The sequence below is a fragment of the Dysidea avara genome, chromosome 9 (genome assembly GCF_963678975.1).
Source record: "Dysidea avara chromosome 9, odDysAvar1.4, whole genome shotgun sequence".
Lineage (NCBI taxonomy): Eukaryota > Metazoa > Porifera > Demospongiae > Dictyoceratida > Dysideidae > Dysidea > Dysidea avara.
This window is the reverse complement of record NC_089280.1, coordinates 18,740,164-18,760,439: the sequence shown is the minus strand read 5'-3', so window position 1 is coordinate 18,760,439 and position 20,276 is coordinate 18,740,164. Positions and strand designations below refer to the sequence as shown.

General features: G+C 41.6%; 4 protein-coding genes and 1 long non-coding RNA gene across 5 annotated transcripts; 2 read left to right on the top strand and 3 right to left on the bottom strand.

Moving 5' to 3' along the window:
- The first annotated feature begins 3,115 nt into the window (after positions 1-3,115).
- Positions 3,116-6,773, top strand: LOC136265474 (uncharacterized). The gene is made up of 2 exons (XM_066060350.1): positions 3,116-3,799; positions 5,773-6,773. The coding sequence occupies exons 1-2, from the start codon at positions 3,280-3,282 to the stop codon at positions 6,522-6,524; spliced, it is 1,272 nt and encodes a 423-aa protein (XP_065916422.1). The 5' UTR covers positions 3,116-3,279; the 3' UTR covers positions 6,525-6,773.
- Positions 6,774-9,615: 2,842 nt separating this feature from the next.
- On the bottom strand, positions 9,616-10,528 carry LOC136267545 (uncharacterized). Its single transcript, XM_066062708.1, has 2 exons — positions 10,006-10,528; positions 9,616-9,959 (listed from the first exon to the last, which is right to left on the bottom strand). The coding sequence occupies exons 1-2, from the start codon at positions 10,526-10,528 to the stop codon at positions 9,616-9,618; spliced, it is 867 nt and encodes a 288-aa protein (XP_065918780.1).
- Positions 10,529-10,723: 195 nt separating this feature from the next.
- LOC136267544 (uncharacterized) lies at positions 10,724-13,540 on the bottom strand. Its single transcript, XM_066062707.1, has one exon. The coding sequence runs from the start codon at positions 13,538-13,540 to the stop codon at positions 10,724-10,726; it is 2,817 nt and encodes a 938-aa protein (XP_065918779.1).
- Positions 13,541-14,326: 786 nt separating this feature from the next.
- LOC136266319 (uncharacterized) lies at positions 14,327-17,728 on the top strand. The gene is made up of 3 exons (XM_066061330.1): positions 14,327-14,544; positions 14,590-14,725; positions 15,472-17,728. Exons 1-3 carry the CDS (start codon positions 14,496-14,498, stop codon positions 17,132-17,134), a joined length of 1,848 nt encoding a protein of 615 aa, XP_065917402.1. The 5' UTR covers positions 14,327-14,495; the 3' UTR covers positions 17,135-17,728.
- Positions 15,316-18,743, bottom strand: LOC136266320 (uncharacterized). Its single transcript, XR_010706056.1, has 2 exons — positions 17,218-18,743; positions 15,316-17,102 (listed from the first exon to the last, which is right to left on the bottom strand). It is a non-coding gene; the product is annotated as an uncharacterized lncRNA (long non-coding RNA).
- Positions 18,744-20,276: the final 1,533 nt, after the last annotated feature.

Here is a 20,276-nt window from a genome sequence, read left to right as displayed (position 1 = left end):
CAAAGTAGAAGAGCCTACTCCTTGGTGTGCTGGTATGGTGGTTGTGCCAAAAAAGACTGGGACAATCAGAATATGTGTAGACCTCAAGCCATTGAATGAGAGTGTTCAACGTGAGGTACACCCCTTACCAGCAGTAGATGACACCTTGGCACAGATGGCTGGTGCAAAAGTTTTCAGTATCCTTGATGCCCATAGTGGGTTTTGGCAGGTCCCTTTGGCACCTTCCTCCAGGTTACTCACAACATTCCTCACCCCCTATGGGCGTTACTGTTTTAACAAACTACCGTTTGGGATATGTAGTGCCCCCAAACACTTTCAACGGCAAATGGAGAAAACACTTATTGGGGTTGAAGGAGTTCTCTGTCACATGGATGACGTTCTTGTTTTTGGCCGTACCAAAGAGGAGCATGATGCCAGACTTGAAGCCATCCTGCAGAAACTGCAATCTGCAGGGGTAACTCTCAACCCTAATAAATGTCAATTTGGAAAGACAGAACTACGCTTCTTAGGTCACCTTATAACAGAACAAGGCATTTAACCAGATCCTGAGAAAACAGCAGCCATTGCTAAGATGCCCCCTCCAAAAAATTTGAAAGAGTTAAGGAGGTTTATGGGGATAATAAACCACCTAGGGAAATTTTCTAACCGTCTTACAGAATTAACACAACCACTACGTGAGCTCCTCAGTAAGAATAACTCATGGACCTGGGATACCCCACAAGATACCGCCTTTACACACATTAAAGAGGAGTTGACTAAACCCAGAGTCCTGACACATTACAATGCGAACGCAGATCTAAAAATCTCTGCTGATGCCTCATCATACTGGCTGGGGGCAGTTCTGTTACAGAAAGACAGCCAATCATGGCGGCCAGTCGTATATGCTTCACGTGCAATGACAAATACTGAGTGCCGTTATGCTCAAGTGGAGAAGGAGGCATTAGCCATCACTTGGTCATGTGAAAAAATTTCAAGCTATATTTTAGGCAAGAAATTCACCATAGAAACTGACCATAAGCCATTAATCCCACTGTTGGGCAACAAAAGCCTACACATCCTTCCTCCAAGAATCATGAGGTTTCGTCTTCGACTGGCTCGCTTTGAATATGACATTTCTCATGTTCCAGGGAAGCTTCTAGTAACAGCAGATGCCTTGTCACGGGCTCCGTTGCTATCAGTTCCTCCAGAAACCTCCCTACAAGAGGAGGCTGAATACCTCATGGAGACATGTATTGCTGCTCTTCCAGTCAGTAGTCACCGCCTAGAAGAATTTCGTGCTGCCCAAGCAGCTGATACTGTTTGCTCAACCCTGTTTGACTACTGCCGCCACGGCTGGCCAGAAAAATGGAACATTCCTATCAAAGTCAAACCCTTCTGGCAAAGCAGAGGCCTCCTTACAATTCACAATGACCTGTCACTGTATGGACCAAGAATTGTGATCCCAACATCTTTGCAGCAGCAAATTTTGTCCAAAATTCATGATGGACACCAATGCATTCAAAAATGTCGCCTTCGAGCTAATGTATCGGTGTGGTGGCCTTTGATTGCAAAGCACATCAAGGATCTTGTTGAACACTGCCCAACTTGTGTTAGAGCTTCAGCTGCAAAGAAAGAACCCCTTATACCTTCAGACCTTCCCAAGTACCCATGGCGAAAGATTGGAACAGACATTTTCTTTCTAAAAGGAACTCACTTCTTAGTGGTGGTTGATTATTTTTCCAGATACATAGAAGTCATCAAATTGGGGAACACAACATCAAGAAACATTATTGAACGACTGAAATCCATGTTTTCCAGACACGGAATTCCAGAAACTGTAGTTAGTGATAATGGCCCTCAATATTCATCCTGTGAGTTTTCAGCTTTTGCCACAGCATACAACTTTTGCCATACTACCAGCAGCCCATACTACCCCCAAAGCAATGGGCAAGCAGAGCGTGCAGTCCAGACAACCAAACAACTATTGACCAAACCTGAGGACACATATCTGGCTTTGTTAACTTATCGTGCCACCCCCATGCCCTGGTGCAACTTGTCACCCTCACAGCTCCTGATGGGTAGACACCTGAGAACTACTTTACCTCAAGTGGAGGAACATCTGCAAAGTTATACCCCAAGACAGCTCATATCAACCCTATCATGAACTCATATTTTTATCGTTTACCAAGATTATGGAACTCTTAACTTACCAATAATTGACCTATCTCAATCACTAGATGTAATCAAACCAAAGTTGAAAGCATTTTTATGGAATCATTTTTTAGCTAACTTTGATAATACCCCCTGTACTTTTCATTACCTGTGTCCTTGTACCCGCTGCTCCAAGACTCCTGCACCAACCAATTATAATTATTTGTAATTATTATATATGTATGCATGTATAGTTTTTGTAGTTAAGTAATTAGTGCTCTAGGCTACCAGTGCAGGACACTGGTAGTCCTTCAGAATTGTATGTCTCTGTAATCACTATAGCCTCTACTGTATGTAATTCCAATTCTGTAAAGCAATTATTAAATTAAACCTAAGTGGACATACCTTAACGAATTTAGAAAGCAACACACTAGCTACAAACAGAAGTCAGCTTATGATGACCACCATCGCGTACAGCCCCTTACTCCAATTCCAGATGATAATAAAGTGTGGATTACTACTGGCCAAGCTGGCCAAACAACGATATCTGGTCGAATAAGCAATCGGGCAGACATCCCCCGATCATATGTTGTGGACACCCCACAAGGCCAGATCAGATGTAACCGTTGTCATTTACACGTTATGCCAGAGAACACAGTGTCAGAGAACAATACAGCACCAGAAAGTGACACAACAGACCTCAAACTCTTTCCGTCCTGTGACCCGATCAATGACTGGGACCGCAATCCAGCCACCGAATAGACAGAGACTGTAACCCAAAGAAAGGGAGATGTAGTATATACTACTATATATGACATTGACAGTTGCACATGCACGCACCTTGTATCACTATTGATTTTTGTACTAGCACTAGGATTTAAACAGTACACGTGATTGTATTATTGTGATTGTATTATTGCACGTGATTGTACAATTGACACTTTCTAATAATAGCACAGTTATTAATAGCAAAGCCCCCACTAGGGGCGGTTCGTGGGTGTAACTATTCAGTACATTTTGTGGTCGTAGTTGGTGTGTTGGAGGGTGTGCTCACTTCGCGGTAAACAAGAATACAGTGTGGCAAACTGACACGTTTTTAGCTGAAGTCGGTTGGTCGGAGAAACTTTTCCTAGTCACTGAGAATCCACGATGAATTTGTCAGAGTTATCGCTATTATATAGTACAGCTGAAACCGTGGCTATTGCAGCGTGCTTCCTCGGCTCCCTCGCTGAGTTTCACGGCCCTGAGTTCCTTATGAATCTTCCAGTATCCGCTCTGATCCAAGCTGCGCGGCAACCTCAACGGCGGCACAAGAGACTACCTACTGAGCGATTTACGCCAAGGAAGAGTCTGATTTGTGAATCACAGTGTATGATAATCGGATCTTTTGGTAATAAGTATAGGGAGGGAATGAAATGCGAGAGAAAATGGTCTCCTCTGACTAATCAGAGGACTGATAAAGGAAAAGCGCCACTTGGTGAAGCAGTCCCAGTCAAACCCTTCTTGCCCAGAGTGAGGGAAGATGCTGAAAATCTCCAAGACATGATCCGCCTAGATAAGGACAAGGAGTTAGTGTACACCTTTATGGACATCCCTGATGCGCAGCAAACCAAGCAATTCTACATTGATAAAATTATAAAGCTGTTCAAGGAGTGCCATAAGGATGGAGGTTGGTAGATCCATTGTAGATTAGTGTTACCTTCAGTGTTGGGAGTAACGCGTTACTTATGTAACGCGTTACGTAATATTATTACTTTTGTGGTAACAAAGTAATACAACGAAATACGCTATGAAAACAGGTAATATAACGCAAGATACTTTACTTACAAACGTAACGCGTTACCTAAGTAATATAATTACTGTAACGAGTCTAATATGACGTAATATTATTACTAAAAGTAACGAAGTTACTAGTCTCGTTAGTAATCCACTGAGTAACGCCTAACCACAACGAGGTAACGAGGCCTACTGAATGAAGCTTATTCACTAGCTTCTTACTTATAACCAAGATTTGCACATTGTCCAACAACGCAATCATGTCACGTGATAAGGTAGTAGTTTCACACGTGACAGCTTAAGGCTGTGGACACAAAGTAATATAATATGTAATATTATTACAGTTACTTTATTTTATGGGTAATATGTAACTGTAACTAAATAGTTCTGTTGCAAGTAATATGTAACTAGTTACTTTTACAAAGTAACTTGCCTAACACTGGTTACCTTCGTAGCTTAGCTGTGCTATATAGCTTCCTATACATATATAAGCAGTGACTAGCTGACACAAATGTGTATGCCGGTAAATTGAAGCTCTTCATGTAAGTGTAAGGAAAAAATATAGAAATTTTGAAGCAACATTCCCTATGGGTAAACTAAAGTATTTTGCACATAAAGATGTTCATGTACCCTAGATGGATAACATGCACCGTTTCTCTGTGTGTAATTGACATCTGCTTACATAGCTAATTATATTCATGCATATGAAGAAGTTTGCTACAGACCAACCAGTGAGGCCAGAGTCTCACCACTTTAATGAAACTTGATGGAACTAAAACTAAAAGTAGTGAACATGCAATACTTAGCATTTATTTATGGCAACAATTGACAAAAAACAACTCTTATCAGTAACCTGTCTTTGACCTAGAAAAGCTTGACATCTACTTGGTTTGTATTAAATGCCTCCAAAAGTAATTACCATCATGTTGAAATAAATTATTGCTTTGTTTCTCTTTGTAACTACTTTGGTGGTAGCATTCCTTGCCCTTTGTCTCTTAATTTAAAATATTAATTGTATTATGAAGGTGCTTTTGGTCAGTGTTCAGTTTTATCATTTGTCACTGAGGTAGCTAACTAATACCTTGCACACAGTAAAATTGCTTCCATATAGCATTTCAAAATGTGCGATTTCAAAATCATCCTGGGGGCATGCTCCCAGACCCCTCTAGACTGAGCCTTGTCACTTTCACTTTTACTCTGACACCCCTGGCTACAGAAATGGACATGATCGTGATTAATCATGAAAACACCGTAAATGTCACTACAAATCGTTTTTGTTTCATTGTAACACTGTGTCAAGACATTAGAATGTCCCAGAGTATTTCCTTTCAAATATCTGCGATTGATATTTGCACAAGAAAGTAATTTCAATCTTTAAAATGATGAGCCAAAATTCCTGATTTCTTTCTAGCTCATTTAAATTGCCATTCATTGCTTTTTTCAAATCTACTTCAGAATCTGAAGTATCTGTCATGTGTCACGGGTTATTAGTATCTTATTACACAATTTAAATGCCCAATACATGCAAAATGAATGGGGGAATTCGCTACATCGGGTTGGTTTAGGTCATTTTGATGCGCCAAAACTTCCATGAATTTTGTGCTTCTTCTAGTGTCATTGTACTTACTCTACACGTATCAAATTTGGAAAATTAATATGTAGTGGACATGAGGTAGGAAGTGCACAATAATTAATTTCAATTTTAATGGTTTTTCAATAAAATGTATTGGACATGCCTGTTCCAGCTGGCTTTTTTGCCATGAGCAAACTATAGCAAATTTTCACAAATTTCTTCATATGTGATCTGACTCATCATACTAGTACTGTTTCAGTATGCTTATTAATTGTTGTCATGTATTTTTCTAGCACTCATCTATTATACTGGCCATGGAGAGACTAAAACAGGAAATTGGTGCTTTAGAGATGGTACTATTAGTTTTCAGGAGATTTTTGGACTATACTTTGATTACTTTCGTGGAAAATTGTTGTACATTTTCACAGACTGTTGTTACTCTGGCCAATGGGTAGTGGAATTTGCAAATTACTTGGATGAAATGGGTATTGCAGCATGTGGTCACCATGCTATGGAAGAGGGTATTTTGTTGAAGATTGTTGCATCATGTGAGCCTGACCAGAAGGCTACTGATGGAGTCTTTTCCAACAAGGGAGTATGGTTTGATGAAACTGATAAAAAGATTAGATTTTTCACATGTGAAAAACTGTCCGAAACACAGAATGTTTATGGATGTGACTTTACAAGAACTATGTGTTACCAACTTGAAGGACCTAATGCTCCATGCCGGATATCTGAGATGCCAGCTGAATTCCAGTTGAAATGGAAAGATGTTATTTCCTGGCAATCAAATCCTGCTCAGAGAATGTATTTAGTAAGTGGTAAAGACAAAGGAAGGAAAGCATGGCGTTGTATTGTGGTCCCTGAAGGTTCAGCTAAAGATTTTAAAGCAGAAGTGGCTATGGGAGATACAAAACATGGCTTTCTTGTAGCCAGTGGCTTTGGTGAAAGTCCTCCTGATATTTGTGAAAAATGTAAGTCATCCTCTCCAAATTATTTTTCTAATTGCTATTTTGAAGAGCTGCACACAGATATTCTTTTGTAGTTTAAGTTCTGTTGCATTCCGCTGACACATGAAACTAATTTTAAGCTGTTTACAAGGCCAAACAAAAGTTTTATGTTTGCAATGTCACTTTGTAAACCTATTTTTTTTTGTCTCCAAGTAAATTTGTATCTTTATATGTAATTTAATGTTTAATGTGAAGTTTTATGTTTGTAATGTTATTTGGTATAAATTTGTGTATTTGTATTAGCTGTGTAACTGATTATCTATAATTATATTTATTTGCGACTGTTCCACATTCATGAGTATTTGAACTATATATACAGATAAGCTTGCATTCTTTGGATGTCTAAAATGCAAGTATGTCATGCATGTTATCTGCATCGTAACCCATTATAACTGGTTGTTACTGACAACCCATGGAATGTACACTGTGGCATTGTGGTTGAAAAGTGGTTAGCAATATGGATATTGTTTCTGATCAGTGTGCCTTCAGTTTTCTTTTATCATACTACCCTGTTTTCTCAACATTTTATATGTACATACAATAAACAACATGCACTGAACAATGTAGCATGATATAAAGTTACAGTTAAGGTTTTGTATTGCATCTAAACAGAAAGGTATGTATACTATATAGTTTTGGTATAATATGTACACACAACAACTTCAATAAAAAGGTACATGTGTTGCGATGCTATTGAGTGCATGCATAACCTACATTTACAAATAGTTTTGGAGTAACTGTAACAAATTTATAATTAATGTTCAGGCTCCTATTTAGTTTATGTGTGCATGTATAGATATTATGGTCAGGTAAGTGTTGCAGCATGTGTGAAAGGTTACAGTCTTACAACTGCATGTTCTCTAACACCACATGTTTTCACAACTTAATGTCTGTACCATGTAGAGACTATAGGGTCAATTTATATTTTATTGTTATTACAGAGTTATTTGATGAAGTACCTATAGTTAGCTATACTCAGAGAAATCCTAGTTACTTAGACAGGCTTAGCGGGAAGGCATGGTCACCCTACGTAACTGACTCTTATATTTTATTTTTCTCTTCTGTTATCAAACTATGGAATAGCTAACCCCCAACTCCTCCACCCTTGATTGTTTTTGTATTATGATTATGATTACTGAAAACACAGATACGTTCAGGTGAGGAAAACATTACAAATCACATAGATAAGAGTCAGTTGGTATTAATCTAGATAGTTACATGCATCACACCTGTGCATTATAATCTGTACTTGATTTTTGCACAGTAACACTAATAATAATAATAATAATAGCTAAAAATTCACATGAATATTATAGGTTTGCATCCACCATTCAGTTTGTAGGGCAAAAACATGAAGTGTGACGTGAGTGAATGAGTGCTTAGAGTGCCATACATAATATAAGAATGCCTTCTAGTTGTTGTGCTGTTGGATACACATATCCAGTGGCAGAGGAAGTAGTTGATGTGAGGAGAGACATGGCCAGGTAGGTTTACAGGGGTTTCAGGAAACTCCAACTAAAATTGTCAGTAACAAGCAAAGGCTGAAATCCCAGGCCATAATGCTGCTGTTGATTTGTTTGCAAACATGAGTATAGGTACACTATTATAGTGGCAGATCCATGTAGGGGAGGGGTGGGAAGAGGGCACAACGCCTCTTCAAAAAATGGTTATGCAAGATCAAAATACTCTAATAGAGCAATAAGTGAAATAGTCTAATAGAACAGTGACCGCATGTAACACTTAAATTTTTCTGTACAGTTGCTTATGAATGTACATGGTGCATTGTGCATAATTCTATATGACAATTTACTATAGGTTCTTGACTGAACTACGAGAGTGCTCATCAATGTCACTGATTGCCACAGCTCTTGATATACTGGTAACTACAATATTGTATGGTTAACTGGTACTCTGTAGCTAATCTTGTTAGTTAGCAGTGGAACTATGAAGGAACTCAATTTGTAGCCTAGTAATGTGCAAGATATTATACACCCACACAAAAACAGCCAAGCTGTGAAAAAATGGTGTGGCCTTAAAAAGCCTGGGTGAAAAAGATGTGAAATTAAAGGTGGCAACCAAGAAATGGCTGTAATGATGTTAATACTAATAAATTTTAATAATGCACACAGCCATTATTAATTTTTTAAGCATTAACATCATTGCAGCCATTTCTTGACCACCACCTTTGATTTCACAACTTTTTTCACCCAGGCTTTTTAAGGCCGCACCATTTTTTCACAGCTTGGCTGTTTTGTGTGGATTTCACTTTTTTTTGTACTTTATGAGGCCCCAAAACCAGCCTATGGCTGACTTTGAGGTTTGTTTTTATTCACATTTCTTCTTTTCTATGTAGATACAATGATGATTATTGAAGACAGACTTATAAATGTATTTCATTGCATGATTTAATTCAATATTATTTTGATAATATTATTGGAATACTTTAATAAAGTGCACATTTTTTGAGGACTTCTAATAGAACATACATAGAATGTTCTAGAACAATCTAGTACTTCTATTGGCAGGGCCGCCCAGAGAAATTAAGGGGCCCAGGACAAAGAGTTAAAGTGGGGTCCCAGAGCATCCAAGCTGTAAGTTGAAGACCCAAAAAAAAAAGGTCATTACATACTGACAATGACAATAGCTACCCCTCACCAACCATGTCTCCTTATTTATAAGCTTGCTACACTGCTCCTCTGAAGAATACTGTGACTGCTCTATTAGAGTATTTAGGTCTGACTGCTCTATTAGAGTATATCGATCTTTTAAACAGGTATTCAAAGGGCCCTTCGTGGGGGCCTCCTGGACCCCTTTCAGGCTGGGGCTCGGGGAAAAATTCCCCAGGTACCCCCCTGTGGGCGGCCCTGAGCATACGTGTGTTTGTGGGTGGGATCTATTCTACGGAATGGAACGATGGACTAAACCACGGAACGGTGTGAGAGATAGTGGTAAGTTAGTACGACTATAAGGTTCGAAGGCTATTCGAAGGATGATTCAGACGCCGCGGACAACAGAACTGCTGTTTCAGCTACACGCGTTCACACTTCATGATGAGCACTAATATACATACGTACACGTGATACATAGAACATTATGTAATGTACTACAAATGTAATATCATAGTTACTAGTTCTCGACATCCTCCTGGGGGCCACATAATGATTGAGTCCATTCCTTAACTTGTTGTCTGCCCCGGATTGCAGCTGTGCGAACAGGTCTTCTTTGTAGACTGCTCTTTTCTTGGTTGACTGCCTGGTCATCTGAGTTGACTGACTTGTCCTGGACTGTTGAGACTCGCCTGAGCAAAGGGTCAGCAGCAGTTACCTCAAGGGGATATAACTTAGCCACTGGACGGTTTGTTTTGCCTGTGGATGTCCTAATGTTGGCTGCTCTTACAAGACCATCTTCTCCAGCAATGGTGTCCTCTACTACAGCAAGTCGCCAGCTGATACGAGGAGTATCATCGTGGACTAGGATGACAGCTCCTGGTTTCACATGTTTGAATGTTGGGATCACTGGCTCGGTGGAACTCTCTCAAACTAGTTAAATATTCTTTCCTCCATCTTGTCCAGAAGTGTTGAAGGAGGGCAGCTTGCTTCTTGGCCATTGATTGTATCTCAGCCTCTCCATAGTCGGGATCACACCTGTTGTACTGTGGGGTCATGTGGTAGGGTACACAAACCATCTTCCTACCATATAGCAGGTGGGAGGGGGTGATTGGGTCAGGGTCACTAATGTCTGTAGGGACATATGTGAGAGGGTGATCATTGAGAATGGCTTCAATCTCAACAACAAGGGTTTGAAGACTGTTTAGGGTAGTAAATGCCCTTCCCAAAACCTTCTTCAACGCCAGCTTAGTCAACCCAATCAGCCTCTCCCAGAACCCCCCAAACCAGGGAGCACGTTTGGGGATAAACTTCCATTCTGTACCAGACTTAGATAGGGCATTAGTCAGGGAGGGTGAGGAGAGCAATGCTTTCAGCTGTTCAGCAGCAGAAAGAAAGGTTGAGGCATTGTCCGACAGAACAAGCCGTGGCATTGACTTTCTGCTGCTGAAACGCCGGAACGCTTGCAGAAAGCATTCCACAGATAGGTCTGTCACTATCTCAAGGTGTACTGCACGAGTGGCCACACACGTAAATAGGCAGAGATACACCTTGTGTTCCCCTTGATCTTCACCTCTTACAAATAGTGCACCTGTGAAATCAACACCGGTGACTTCAAAGGGTTGGGATTACTGTACATGGGCCTTTACAAGTGGTGGAGGATCTGGTGCAGTGTATGGTCGTCCAGCTAGTTTCCTACAGGTCACACACTTCCTCAGCAGGGCTCTGATCCTTTGCCTTGCACATGGCACCCAATACATTTGACGGAGAGCTGTCAATGTCATAGTCACCCCTGCATGATGTTGTTGCTTGTGAGTGTGCCATATGAGGAGTGAAGTGAAGGGGTCCTTCGATGGCAGAAGGAGAGGAAACTTAGTGGACTCTGAAAGCGGAGCATTGTGGATCCTACCACCACAACGGATTATGCCAGAGTGGTCAAGGTACAGGCGAAGTTGTCTTACTAACGGTGGCTGTGGGGAACAAGTTTTAGAGCGTAGGCTACTTACTTCTCCAGGGAAGCCTTGCAGCTGAGCACTGGACACCCAGTGGGTATTGGCAATTGATAGTTCTGAAGGTGTTAATGGTCCCTTAAGTTTGAATAACTTTTGCCTAGTGTTGTGGGCAAAGCGGAGGACATAAGCAGTTATGTCTAGCAGTTTGGTATAACTGCTGTGGGTAGAAGCGTCAATTATATTGTATATGCTACTCGTAGGTGGCATTAACGTTGTGTTGTGGACACTAACAGATGATGGAGGGCCCTCTACACTGTTAGCCAGTACAACTAGGGCTTCCGAAGGACTCCAGGTGGGACATTCAGTTGGAGATGATAGCCACGGAGGGCCATGTCTCCACAACGTGGAGTGGATAAATTGGTCAGCTGACAGTCCACGGGTTAAGAGGTCTGCTGGATTAGAGGCAGTTGGGCAGTATTTCCAACTTGAAGAGATAGCTAGAATTTCTTTCACCCTATGGTCAATGAATGGTTTAAGCTTCTTCCTACTTTGGAGCCAACACAGAACTATTTGGCTGTCTGACCAGTAGATGGTGGTCACTGTATGGTTAAGGGAGTTCACTACAAAGGAACCTAGGTGAGCTGCAATGACTGCTGCCATGAGCTCCAGCCTGGGTAATGTGTGTTGCTTTAGTGGAGCTACATGGGACTTAGATATTAACAGTGATGAGTAGTTACCACATTGAAGGTAGACGGCAGCTCCGTATGCCTTTGGACTTGCATCCGCAAAGACATGCAGAACTGCGGAAGAGAGATCAAGCTTAGGGATGCACTGTCGCGGGAAGCACTGCTGTGAGGCAATTGAGATATCTGCTACAATGGTGGTCCACTTGAGCTGATAGGTGTTGTTCAGCTCAGTGTCCCAAGATACATTGTCCTGCCAAAGCTCTTGCAGTAGCAGCTTGGCAGTTATGGTCACTGGGGTAACTAGGCCTAGTGGATCAAAAATGGAAGAGGTGTATCGCAGGATTTCCCGTTTAGTAACTGGGGTTCTGATAGGCTCAGGTTTAGAACATAGTGATAGTTTATCATATCCAACGTCCCAGCATAAACCAAGCACTTTAACTGTGTCCTTTGTCTCAGCAACACTGTACTGCTTTGCTAGGGCTCTTACAGAAGGACTGTTAGATGCCCAGGTTCGTAGATTAAACTTTGATAGGTTCATCAAAGAACGGGACTCTAGAAAGTATTGAATGGCTTCTTCCTCTGTGTCACAGCCTGAAACTACATTATCAACATACAAGCTTCTTGCTACGCTGGTAGACACTGCTGATGGGTGTTGTTGTAGATGGTATGTCAGTGCTGCATTAAGCATAAATGGTGAACAACTTGCTCCAAACAGGACAACCTTAAACCGGTACACCTGGAATGGACTGTTAGGGTCATTAGGATTGGTTGGCCAAAGAAAGTGGGTGAAATCTCTATCGGACTTGTCAAGCTGCACATGGAGAAACGCTTTCTCTATGTCAGCTGAGAAGCCATACACATACAAACGGAAGCGTAGTAGTATGGCACAAAGGTGGTTAAGAAAGAGTGGCCCCACATGAAGGCAGTCATTCAAACTGGGTTGGTGGGCTGACTGTCTACAGCTACAGTCATAGACAATGCGGACTGGTGTGGTAGCCGAGTCCTTCCTGACAGCCCTATGGGGAATGTAATGCGTCTGTTTGGTGTTGAAGTTGTCTACCTTCTCAATAAACCCTTTGGACTCTTGCTCAGCAATGATTTGGCCATACATGCTCAGGAGTTCTGGATCCTTAGCTAACCTCTGAGCTAGGGATCTGGTTCGCTTAGCACAGATAGGGAGATTGGAGGGTAGGAAGGGATGGTCCTCCTTCCAAGGAAATTTGAGTGATAAGGTTCCGTCAGGCTGACGGGCAATGCTAGTTTGCATGTATGTCTTCAAAAAATCATCACCATTGTCAATGGCGCTTGGGGAGGTTCCACTTGACTCCAGTTTCCAGAAGGTGTCCAGGTTCTGGGAGTCTGCCACTATAAAATTGACATGGACCAAGTTGACAGTAGTTGATGGTTGTAGTAGAGGACCAGAAAGTAGGTAGCCCAGACGAGACTTAACTGCTGTTGGACCATTGCCACGTATGACCTGGTCTTGGACAAATGTCCAGTAGTAATCAGCTCCTACAAGAATGGTAATCTCAAAGCTGTCATCTTCAGTCACAGGATAGGCCAATTGTAAGTTCTTCAAATGGGGCATCTTACTTACTTCCATCCGCACAGAATTTTGCAGTGGAGCTGCAAGCTGTGGTACCACCAACACTGATATTGGGACAACACTCCTATCCTGAGTGTGTACTAAAATGGTAGCTACCTGAAGGAATCTAGCAGAAGAAGCCTGGTTACCAAATGACGACAGGGAGATTTGTTCTGATCGTGTTGGTTGCAAGCAAAGTGTGTCAGCGAGCTCTTGGGACATGAAGGAACGCTGTGCCCCCTCATCAAAGAGAATGTTGCCTTCTGTGCTAATTGAACCTGCTGAAACAGTCGCAATAGCAGTCTTCAGGAGGCATGCACTACAGGCTAGTTCTAAAGGAGGTTGGGGCCTAGTAACAGTGGTGTATGTACCCGTGCTGTTTGTTAGGGGAACCTGGGGAGGGACCGGCTGAGTTTGGTTAGTAAGGGATGGCGGTACACTGCTGGTAGTGGGAGGTGGTTGTACACTGTTGTTCACAGGAGCAGATACTGGGGCAGAGGCAGCATCTGTGGGAGGGCACAAGCTGGTGTGATGCTTTTGGCTGCAGTGTTTGCATCGCCTACGAGAGGTACACTGTGAGGCCCTATGGTTTCCCAAGCAGTTGAAGCACAACCCAGCTGCCTTCACAATGGATGTTCGCTGCTGGTGGCCTTTGACAACAGTGCACTGGTTGGCAGTATGTGGGCCCTTGCAATAGGTACATGCTGGTTCCCTCTTCTCTTGTTTGGCTATAGGCTTTCTAACTGCAGTGTGAAGGGATGCAGTAGCACTGTGCAGTTCCTTGGAAAAGTCAATGTCCTACTTCAAGTACCCGGAGTTCCTTTAAAATACAGGCCATGACCTCCTTAATGGTCCATTCACCACTGCTGTGGTCTCTGGCAAACTGTTTCCTCAGTTCTGTGGGGAGCTTTCCCAGGACCATAGGAGTAAGCATTGCAGAATAGGTAAGCGAACTTGCATGTTTACGTCACGCGTAAGGGTACACGCCCATTTATGGTATCACGTAAATAAAAATCCGTATGAAACGTATTGAAAACTGTTACAGGCGCGCGCTTTTGTACCTATTACAGCTACATTCTACCGTATATTTCTATGAAATTTCGTGTGGTTAAAGCCAAATCATAACGTTATCTTGTCGCGAAAACCGCTTGTTAATACCTGTTTCAGAACGAGAGTTATGGAAGGTGATGATAAGACAGAAGCTGCGGTCACTATGTCAACTATCGGTACGTTACGTGAGTAGATAGTGAACTATTAATCCACTCCCACAGAGCTAACAGAAGACGATATACCAGGTGCCTCTTTATCTGGTCGGGATCCCAGCGAGCTGCATGTGGTGGAGCTTAAGCGATGGTTGAAATGCAGAGGAGCTAATCTCTCTGGACGTAAAGCTGACCTTGTTAAGAGGTAAACTACAAGTAGCTAATTAGTCTCGCGTGGCCAGACCCTTTCCGCGCAGCCGCTTATCGATTGGAAATTATAAGCGCCGCGCTACAAGGGTCTGGAATAGTTCATGAACATGAAATTTTTCGACACGTTATTGGTGACAATTGATTGATTGGGTAACACCTAAGATACAAAGGTACAAAATGCAACGTGTGTTCCCTTGAATCTTTAGTCTGTTTTGATCGGAAAATCCGCTTAAAACCTTTCGCCTACTTTCCTTGTAACTCGAGATGAACTGAGCTTGTTTGTCTTTATTCAGCCGTACTTGTTGAAGATTCAGTAGTGGGTAGAAGGAAAAATCTACACTGGTCGATACTCGTCATCCCCAGAGGCCTTCTTCAGCTCATTCTTCAGTAATCAGATCACTTTGGCGATTAAGGGATCGCGTGAGCCAATTTACACTCCCCAACCACTGGGGATTGTAGATTTTTTAAAATACATGAACTATTCCAGACCCTTGTAGCGCGGCGCTTATAATTTCCAATCGATAAGCGGCTGTGCGGAAAGGGTCTGGCCACACGAGACTAGTAGCTAATCATGATGCAGTGTACTTTAAGTTTCATATGCATTTTATCGTTATATTGCTCGGTGTTTTTAAAATTACACTTACTGTAGAAATTAGTATTTCTTTTACTTCATACACTGTATAGATTTTGATTCATACACTCAAGTAAATCATTATTATAATATATTTATTACTTGTGTAGAGTACGCGATTATATAGCAACTGGCATAGCCACTCGTTTAGTAGATCCGGATGGAGGCCAGCATACTGGAGAGAAAGCTGACCAGCAATTGTCAGTGACAAGTTGGGTATTACCAACTGATGGTTGGACTAATAATTTAGATGATCTACCAAAGTTTTCATATGATCACCTATTTGCACACTTGGTGTCCAACTCAAAATCAGTTGCAAATAACCAAAAATCATCAGCCAAGAAGACATATAAGACGACAGGAGCTATGAAACACAAAGAGGCTGGATATAGGCTTTTCCAAGATGATCATGTGAAAAGAGTCAAATTCTACCCAGGAAGTGCTGATCAGAATCAATGCTATTTTAATGCATTAGTACAAGCCTCTTTCAAAACATCGGTAAACTATTCAACATCAGTTTGTTTGTACAGATCAAATGGTGCAGTGTGTGGTGCTCATTGTAAATGTAAGGCAGGAGGTGGAGGCTGTTGTAAACATGTTGCAGCTCTATTGTATTGTGTATTAAACTATTCTGAAAGCCAGCTCAAAGTAATTCCAGACCATAAAACCTGCACCGACAAGCCTCAGCAATGGAATGTAACTAAGAAATCTACAGATGGTCCTATTTTCTTCTCAGATATCCTAATTGTGCGCCATACATATGGTAAACGCAAAGCTGAAGAAGAGTGTACTAGAAGTAGTAAACGTAAAGAATACCGTGCCTGCCCAGCATCACTTCAAGCTGTGTCAGAAGATCAAATCCGTGCTCTGTGCACAAGCCTAGAATCACATACAGATAACCCTCCATTTCCTATTGTTCTAAGAGGAAATGAATGCAGACCACTTGTAGAAAGAGAAGTCTGTTTGCCTAGCTCATCAACATGTGATCCTACTGAACAAGATTCATGTATTATTGAAGAAATGGCTACAGAAACACATAGCACAAATCCAGAGGAAGCAGTGTTTGCGTATGTTAGAGTGAGCCAAGAAGAAGCTGAAAAGATTCAGTTAGAAACAAAAGAGCAATCAAAATCTTCAGCATGGTTTAAGGCACGACAGTGTAGGATAACAGCCTCATACTTTGGCCGAGTGTGTAAAAAGCTCCCATCAAACCCTGGTATTAAATTAGCAAATAGCATTACGAGTCAGTGTCAAAAACAATATACACCAACACCATGTGTTTGGGGAAAAGAAAACGAGCCACTTGCTGTAGAGGCTTATATTCAGCATATGGCAATGCAACAAAGAACTGTTATAGTTACCCAAACAGGTCTGATGATCAATCCAAACTTTCCTTATCTGGGTGCGTCTCCAGATGGGTTGATAACAGACTGTAGTAGCACTGATCCAAATGGCATATTAGAAATAAAATGTCCTTACAAATACCGTGATGTGGACCCTTGTGAAGCTGCTGAATATAAAGATTTTTGTTGCGAACTGACAGGTGACACTCTTACACTCAAACAGAAACACAATTATTATTATCAAATTCAGGGACAAATGGCCATCAGCTGTAGGAAGTGGTGTGACTTTGTAGTATACACAAACAAGAAAGTGTCAGTCGAACGCATCAGTTTTGAGGAATCTCACTGGATGAAGATGTTACCCAAGCTTAAGGACTTCTTTACTAAGAGAATGGTACCTATATTGGAGAAAAAAATACATACAATGTAAACTGTATTATTATCATATTCACAGTATTATTTATCACACAACTATAGTTTCCATCATTATTATTGTAACTGACTATTACATACTTTATTACAGATGAAATATTATTCAACAAGTTGAGGCAAGAAATTTGTAAGTACACAACATATAAACCAAATGTGGTCCAACTGTTCATGTAAAGACAAAGGGACAACACCCTGAAGGATACAAAAAATTTTCACCCGTTCTATGGCCCTCTCCACATGGATCCGCACAGAGGCAATTTGTCTTGTTTCGGCCTCTTCTTCAACTGTTAGCTGGTCTCTATCTCTTAGAAATGGAGGAATATTCAGAATGACTCTTTTTTTCTACCAGTAAATCCTGTATGTCAAAACCTTTATCTGCCATTACAACATCGCCTTCCTCAAGAAGTTCAATTATACCACAACTTTGGGTTACAGCTTTATCTGATACATGTCCACCATATAAATGTGATACAAAGGTGACCATTCCATTATGAGATATTCCCACTAAACCTTTAGCGGTGTTGTGACTTTTATATTGAGAATATGTTTGAGACTGAGCTCTAAATGATGAAGGCATCTGTATAAAAATTTCAGTGCAATCAATAACAACTCGAGTTTGTGGGTAGTGAACTTTGAAACAAGCTGGCATTGTGTCCTTAACTGTCTGTTTGGAGGCCCATATTGGCAACTGCTTCAACTTAAAATAGAGAAAATTAATCCATGTTATCACAATACGTGAAACAGTGCTTGGATGTAAAGTAAATCTATCACCAATGTCCTTCTCCAAAGGATTGTAACGAAGTCGGTACAGAGTAATAAATAATTCATCAATAGGCTGTACCTTTCAGCTCGGACCACGCTTATCTGTTCCAGCTGGTCGGTCACTATTGAAATCAGATCCCCAATAATTTAACTGATTCACTGCTGGACCCAAATATTCATAAAAGCTGCAGAGTGTAGCATATGAAGGAAATCCTGTATAAAAGCGTATATCGTCATCATTACCAGCAAAACGTTGTAAACAAAACTTCTCAGCTGTTAAGACTTCAACCTTTACCTTAAGCTCTGCAATCTCATGCTGCAGCTTTTCAACAACAGACTCAGATGTCTGGCATTGGGAGTTTTCTGTGCTGTCAGAATCTGCAGTAGTACTTGAGGTACTACTACTTAACGTGGATTTCTGCTTTTGGGCAGGAGCTGGTCGTGTTGTGGGAGGCTTTCTGAAAGAAGGCTTGGGTAATAAAGGAAACAACACTGGAACATCGGTCGTTCCCATTTTCTTTCCATTTCTGAAGTGCAAAGAGCATACACGGTGGTGTTCACCTGGAGTAAAATCTTTCCTCTTTATGTTATTAATCCATTTACTTCTGTATGGTTCATCTTGGGGAAACTTGTGAAAAGAAAGCGTCGTATCTCTCTTATTGTTTGAGTAGCAACCAGGAACACAACACGTATATCCGCCCCTAACTCTTGTTTGTTTCGAACTGGTTTCTTCAGTGAGTTCTAAAGCAGCGGTACTGTCTATTCTATTATCACCTTCCATAACTCTCGTTCTGAAACAGGTATTAAAAAGCGGTTTTCGCGACAAGATAACGTTATGATTTGGCTTTAACCACACGAAATTTCATAGAAATATACGGTAGAATGTAGCTGTAATAGGTACAAAAGCGCACGCCTGTAACAGTTTTCAATACGTTTCATACGGATTTTTATTTACGTGATACCATAAATGGGCGTGTACCCTTACGCGTGACGTAAACATGCAAGTTCGCTATAGGTATCATGAGATTTGCCCAAGGACTGAAGTGCTCTCATGTGGCTTTCCAACTTGTCATGAGAGGCTTGAAGACTGGCCAGATTGTTAACAGGCTTGGGTAGGTTCATTAGCGCATCCATGTGTGCATTGACCAACTTATAGGGCTGCCCAAACCTGTCTTTGAGTAAAGCCACAGAGTGCTCATAGTTCAGGTCTGTTAGGGGGAGGTTGTCAATGACATGGGCTGCATCACCCAGCAGCTGTGCTCTTAGATAGTGAAATTTCTGTACTCCAGTTAACCCCTTACTGTTATGTACAGCTGCTTCAAATGAATCCCAAAAGGTTTGGAATTGGAGGGAGTCCCCACTAAAGGTAGGAAGAGTTAGTTTGGGTAACTGACACACAGACTGAACCACATCATGTATAACAGGTGTGTGCGACAATGAATTACTCACGGAGTTTGACGGGGTGGAATTTCCAGTTGCACCAGTCTCTGCATTATTCTGCTGCACCACAGGCTGTTGTGATACTTTCTGTTCCTGCCGCTGCTGCTGTGTTGATGTCGGAGGTAACGGCTGGCTTGTGATGTTGGGTGTTGATGGCATAGAGAACTTCTTTAAGCTGGCGATCTTCTCGGCCAGTTCGAAGTGGTACATCTCAGTGTCAGTCACTTCATCTTCGAGCTCCTTTTCAGTAGTGATGGCTGCGAGGATTGTCTGGTCGAGTTCTTCTAATTGGCGCTTCTTCACTGACAGTTGGCTTAACATGAGGTCTATAGTGTCTCTGTTCGCTTGCGAAATAGATTGGGGAGTGACTTTAGTTCCTGGTTGAGTGATGGCGTGGGCTTTAGCAAGGAGTTTCGTCACAGATGAGCGCCCACCACGTCTGGAAGCTCGGGCACGTTGAGCTGCATCCATCGAATCCCTGGTCTGATAAAGCACCAAATGTGAGAGATAGTGGTAAGTTAGTACGACTATAAGGTTCGAAGGCTATTCGAAGGATGATTCAGACGCCGCGAACAACAGAACTGCTGTTTCAGCTACACGTGTTCACACTTCATGATGAGCACTAATATACATACGTACACGTGATACATAGAACATTATGTAATGTACTACAAATATAATATCATAGTTACTAGTTCTCGACAAACGGAATAGTCTCGCGTAGCCAGACTACTTTTTTCCTTTGTGTGTGGGTGGGGAAAAAAGATAGTCTCACGTAGCCAGACACTTTTCTTTCTTTTGTGTGGGGGCGGGGAAAGAAAAGGGTCTGGTGAACATAGTATAGCATCGTCGTTGGGCTATCCCGAGATTGTGGGGATTCTACTGCGCAGCTTCTGGATTGTTGATTGGCACGAATGATGTGATTTAGTAATATTTGC

Excerpts from the sequence above, each read along its gene's own strand:
- LOC136267544 (XM_066062707.1), bottom strand. The coding sequence starts at position 13,540 with ATGTCCCAAGAGCTCGCTGACACACTTTGCTTGCAACCAACACGATCA.
- LOC136266319 (XM_066061330.1), top strand. The coding sequence starts at position 14,496 with ATGGAAGGTGATGATAAGACAGAAGCTGCGGTCACTATGTCAACTATC. Across the intron at positions 14,545-14,589 it reads GGTCACTATGTCAACTATCG|AGCTAACAGAAGACGATATA; the intron begins GTACGTTACGTG and ends CCACTCCCACAG. Across the intron at positions 14,726-15,471 it reads AAAGCTGACCTTGTTAAGAG|AGTACGCGATTATATAGCAA; the intron begins GTAAACTACAAG and ends TTACTTGTGTAG.
- LOC136267545 (XM_066062708.1), bottom strand. The coding sequence starts at position 10,528 with ATGCCACGGCTTGTTCTGTCGGACAATGCCTCAACCTTTCTTTCTGCT. Across the intron at positions 9,960-10,005 it reads GAGAGAGTTCCACCGAGCCA|TCCACGATGATACTCCTCGT; the intron begins GTGATCCCAACA and ends CTGTCATCCTAG.
- LOC136265474 (XM_066060350.1), top strand. The coding sequence starts at position 3,280 with ATGAATTTGTCAGAGTTATCGCTATTATATAGTACAGCTGAAACCGTG. Across the intron at positions 3,800-5,772 it reads GGAGTGCCATAAGGATGGAG|CACTCATCTATTATACTGGC; the intron begins GTTGGTAGATCC and ends GTATTTTTCTAG.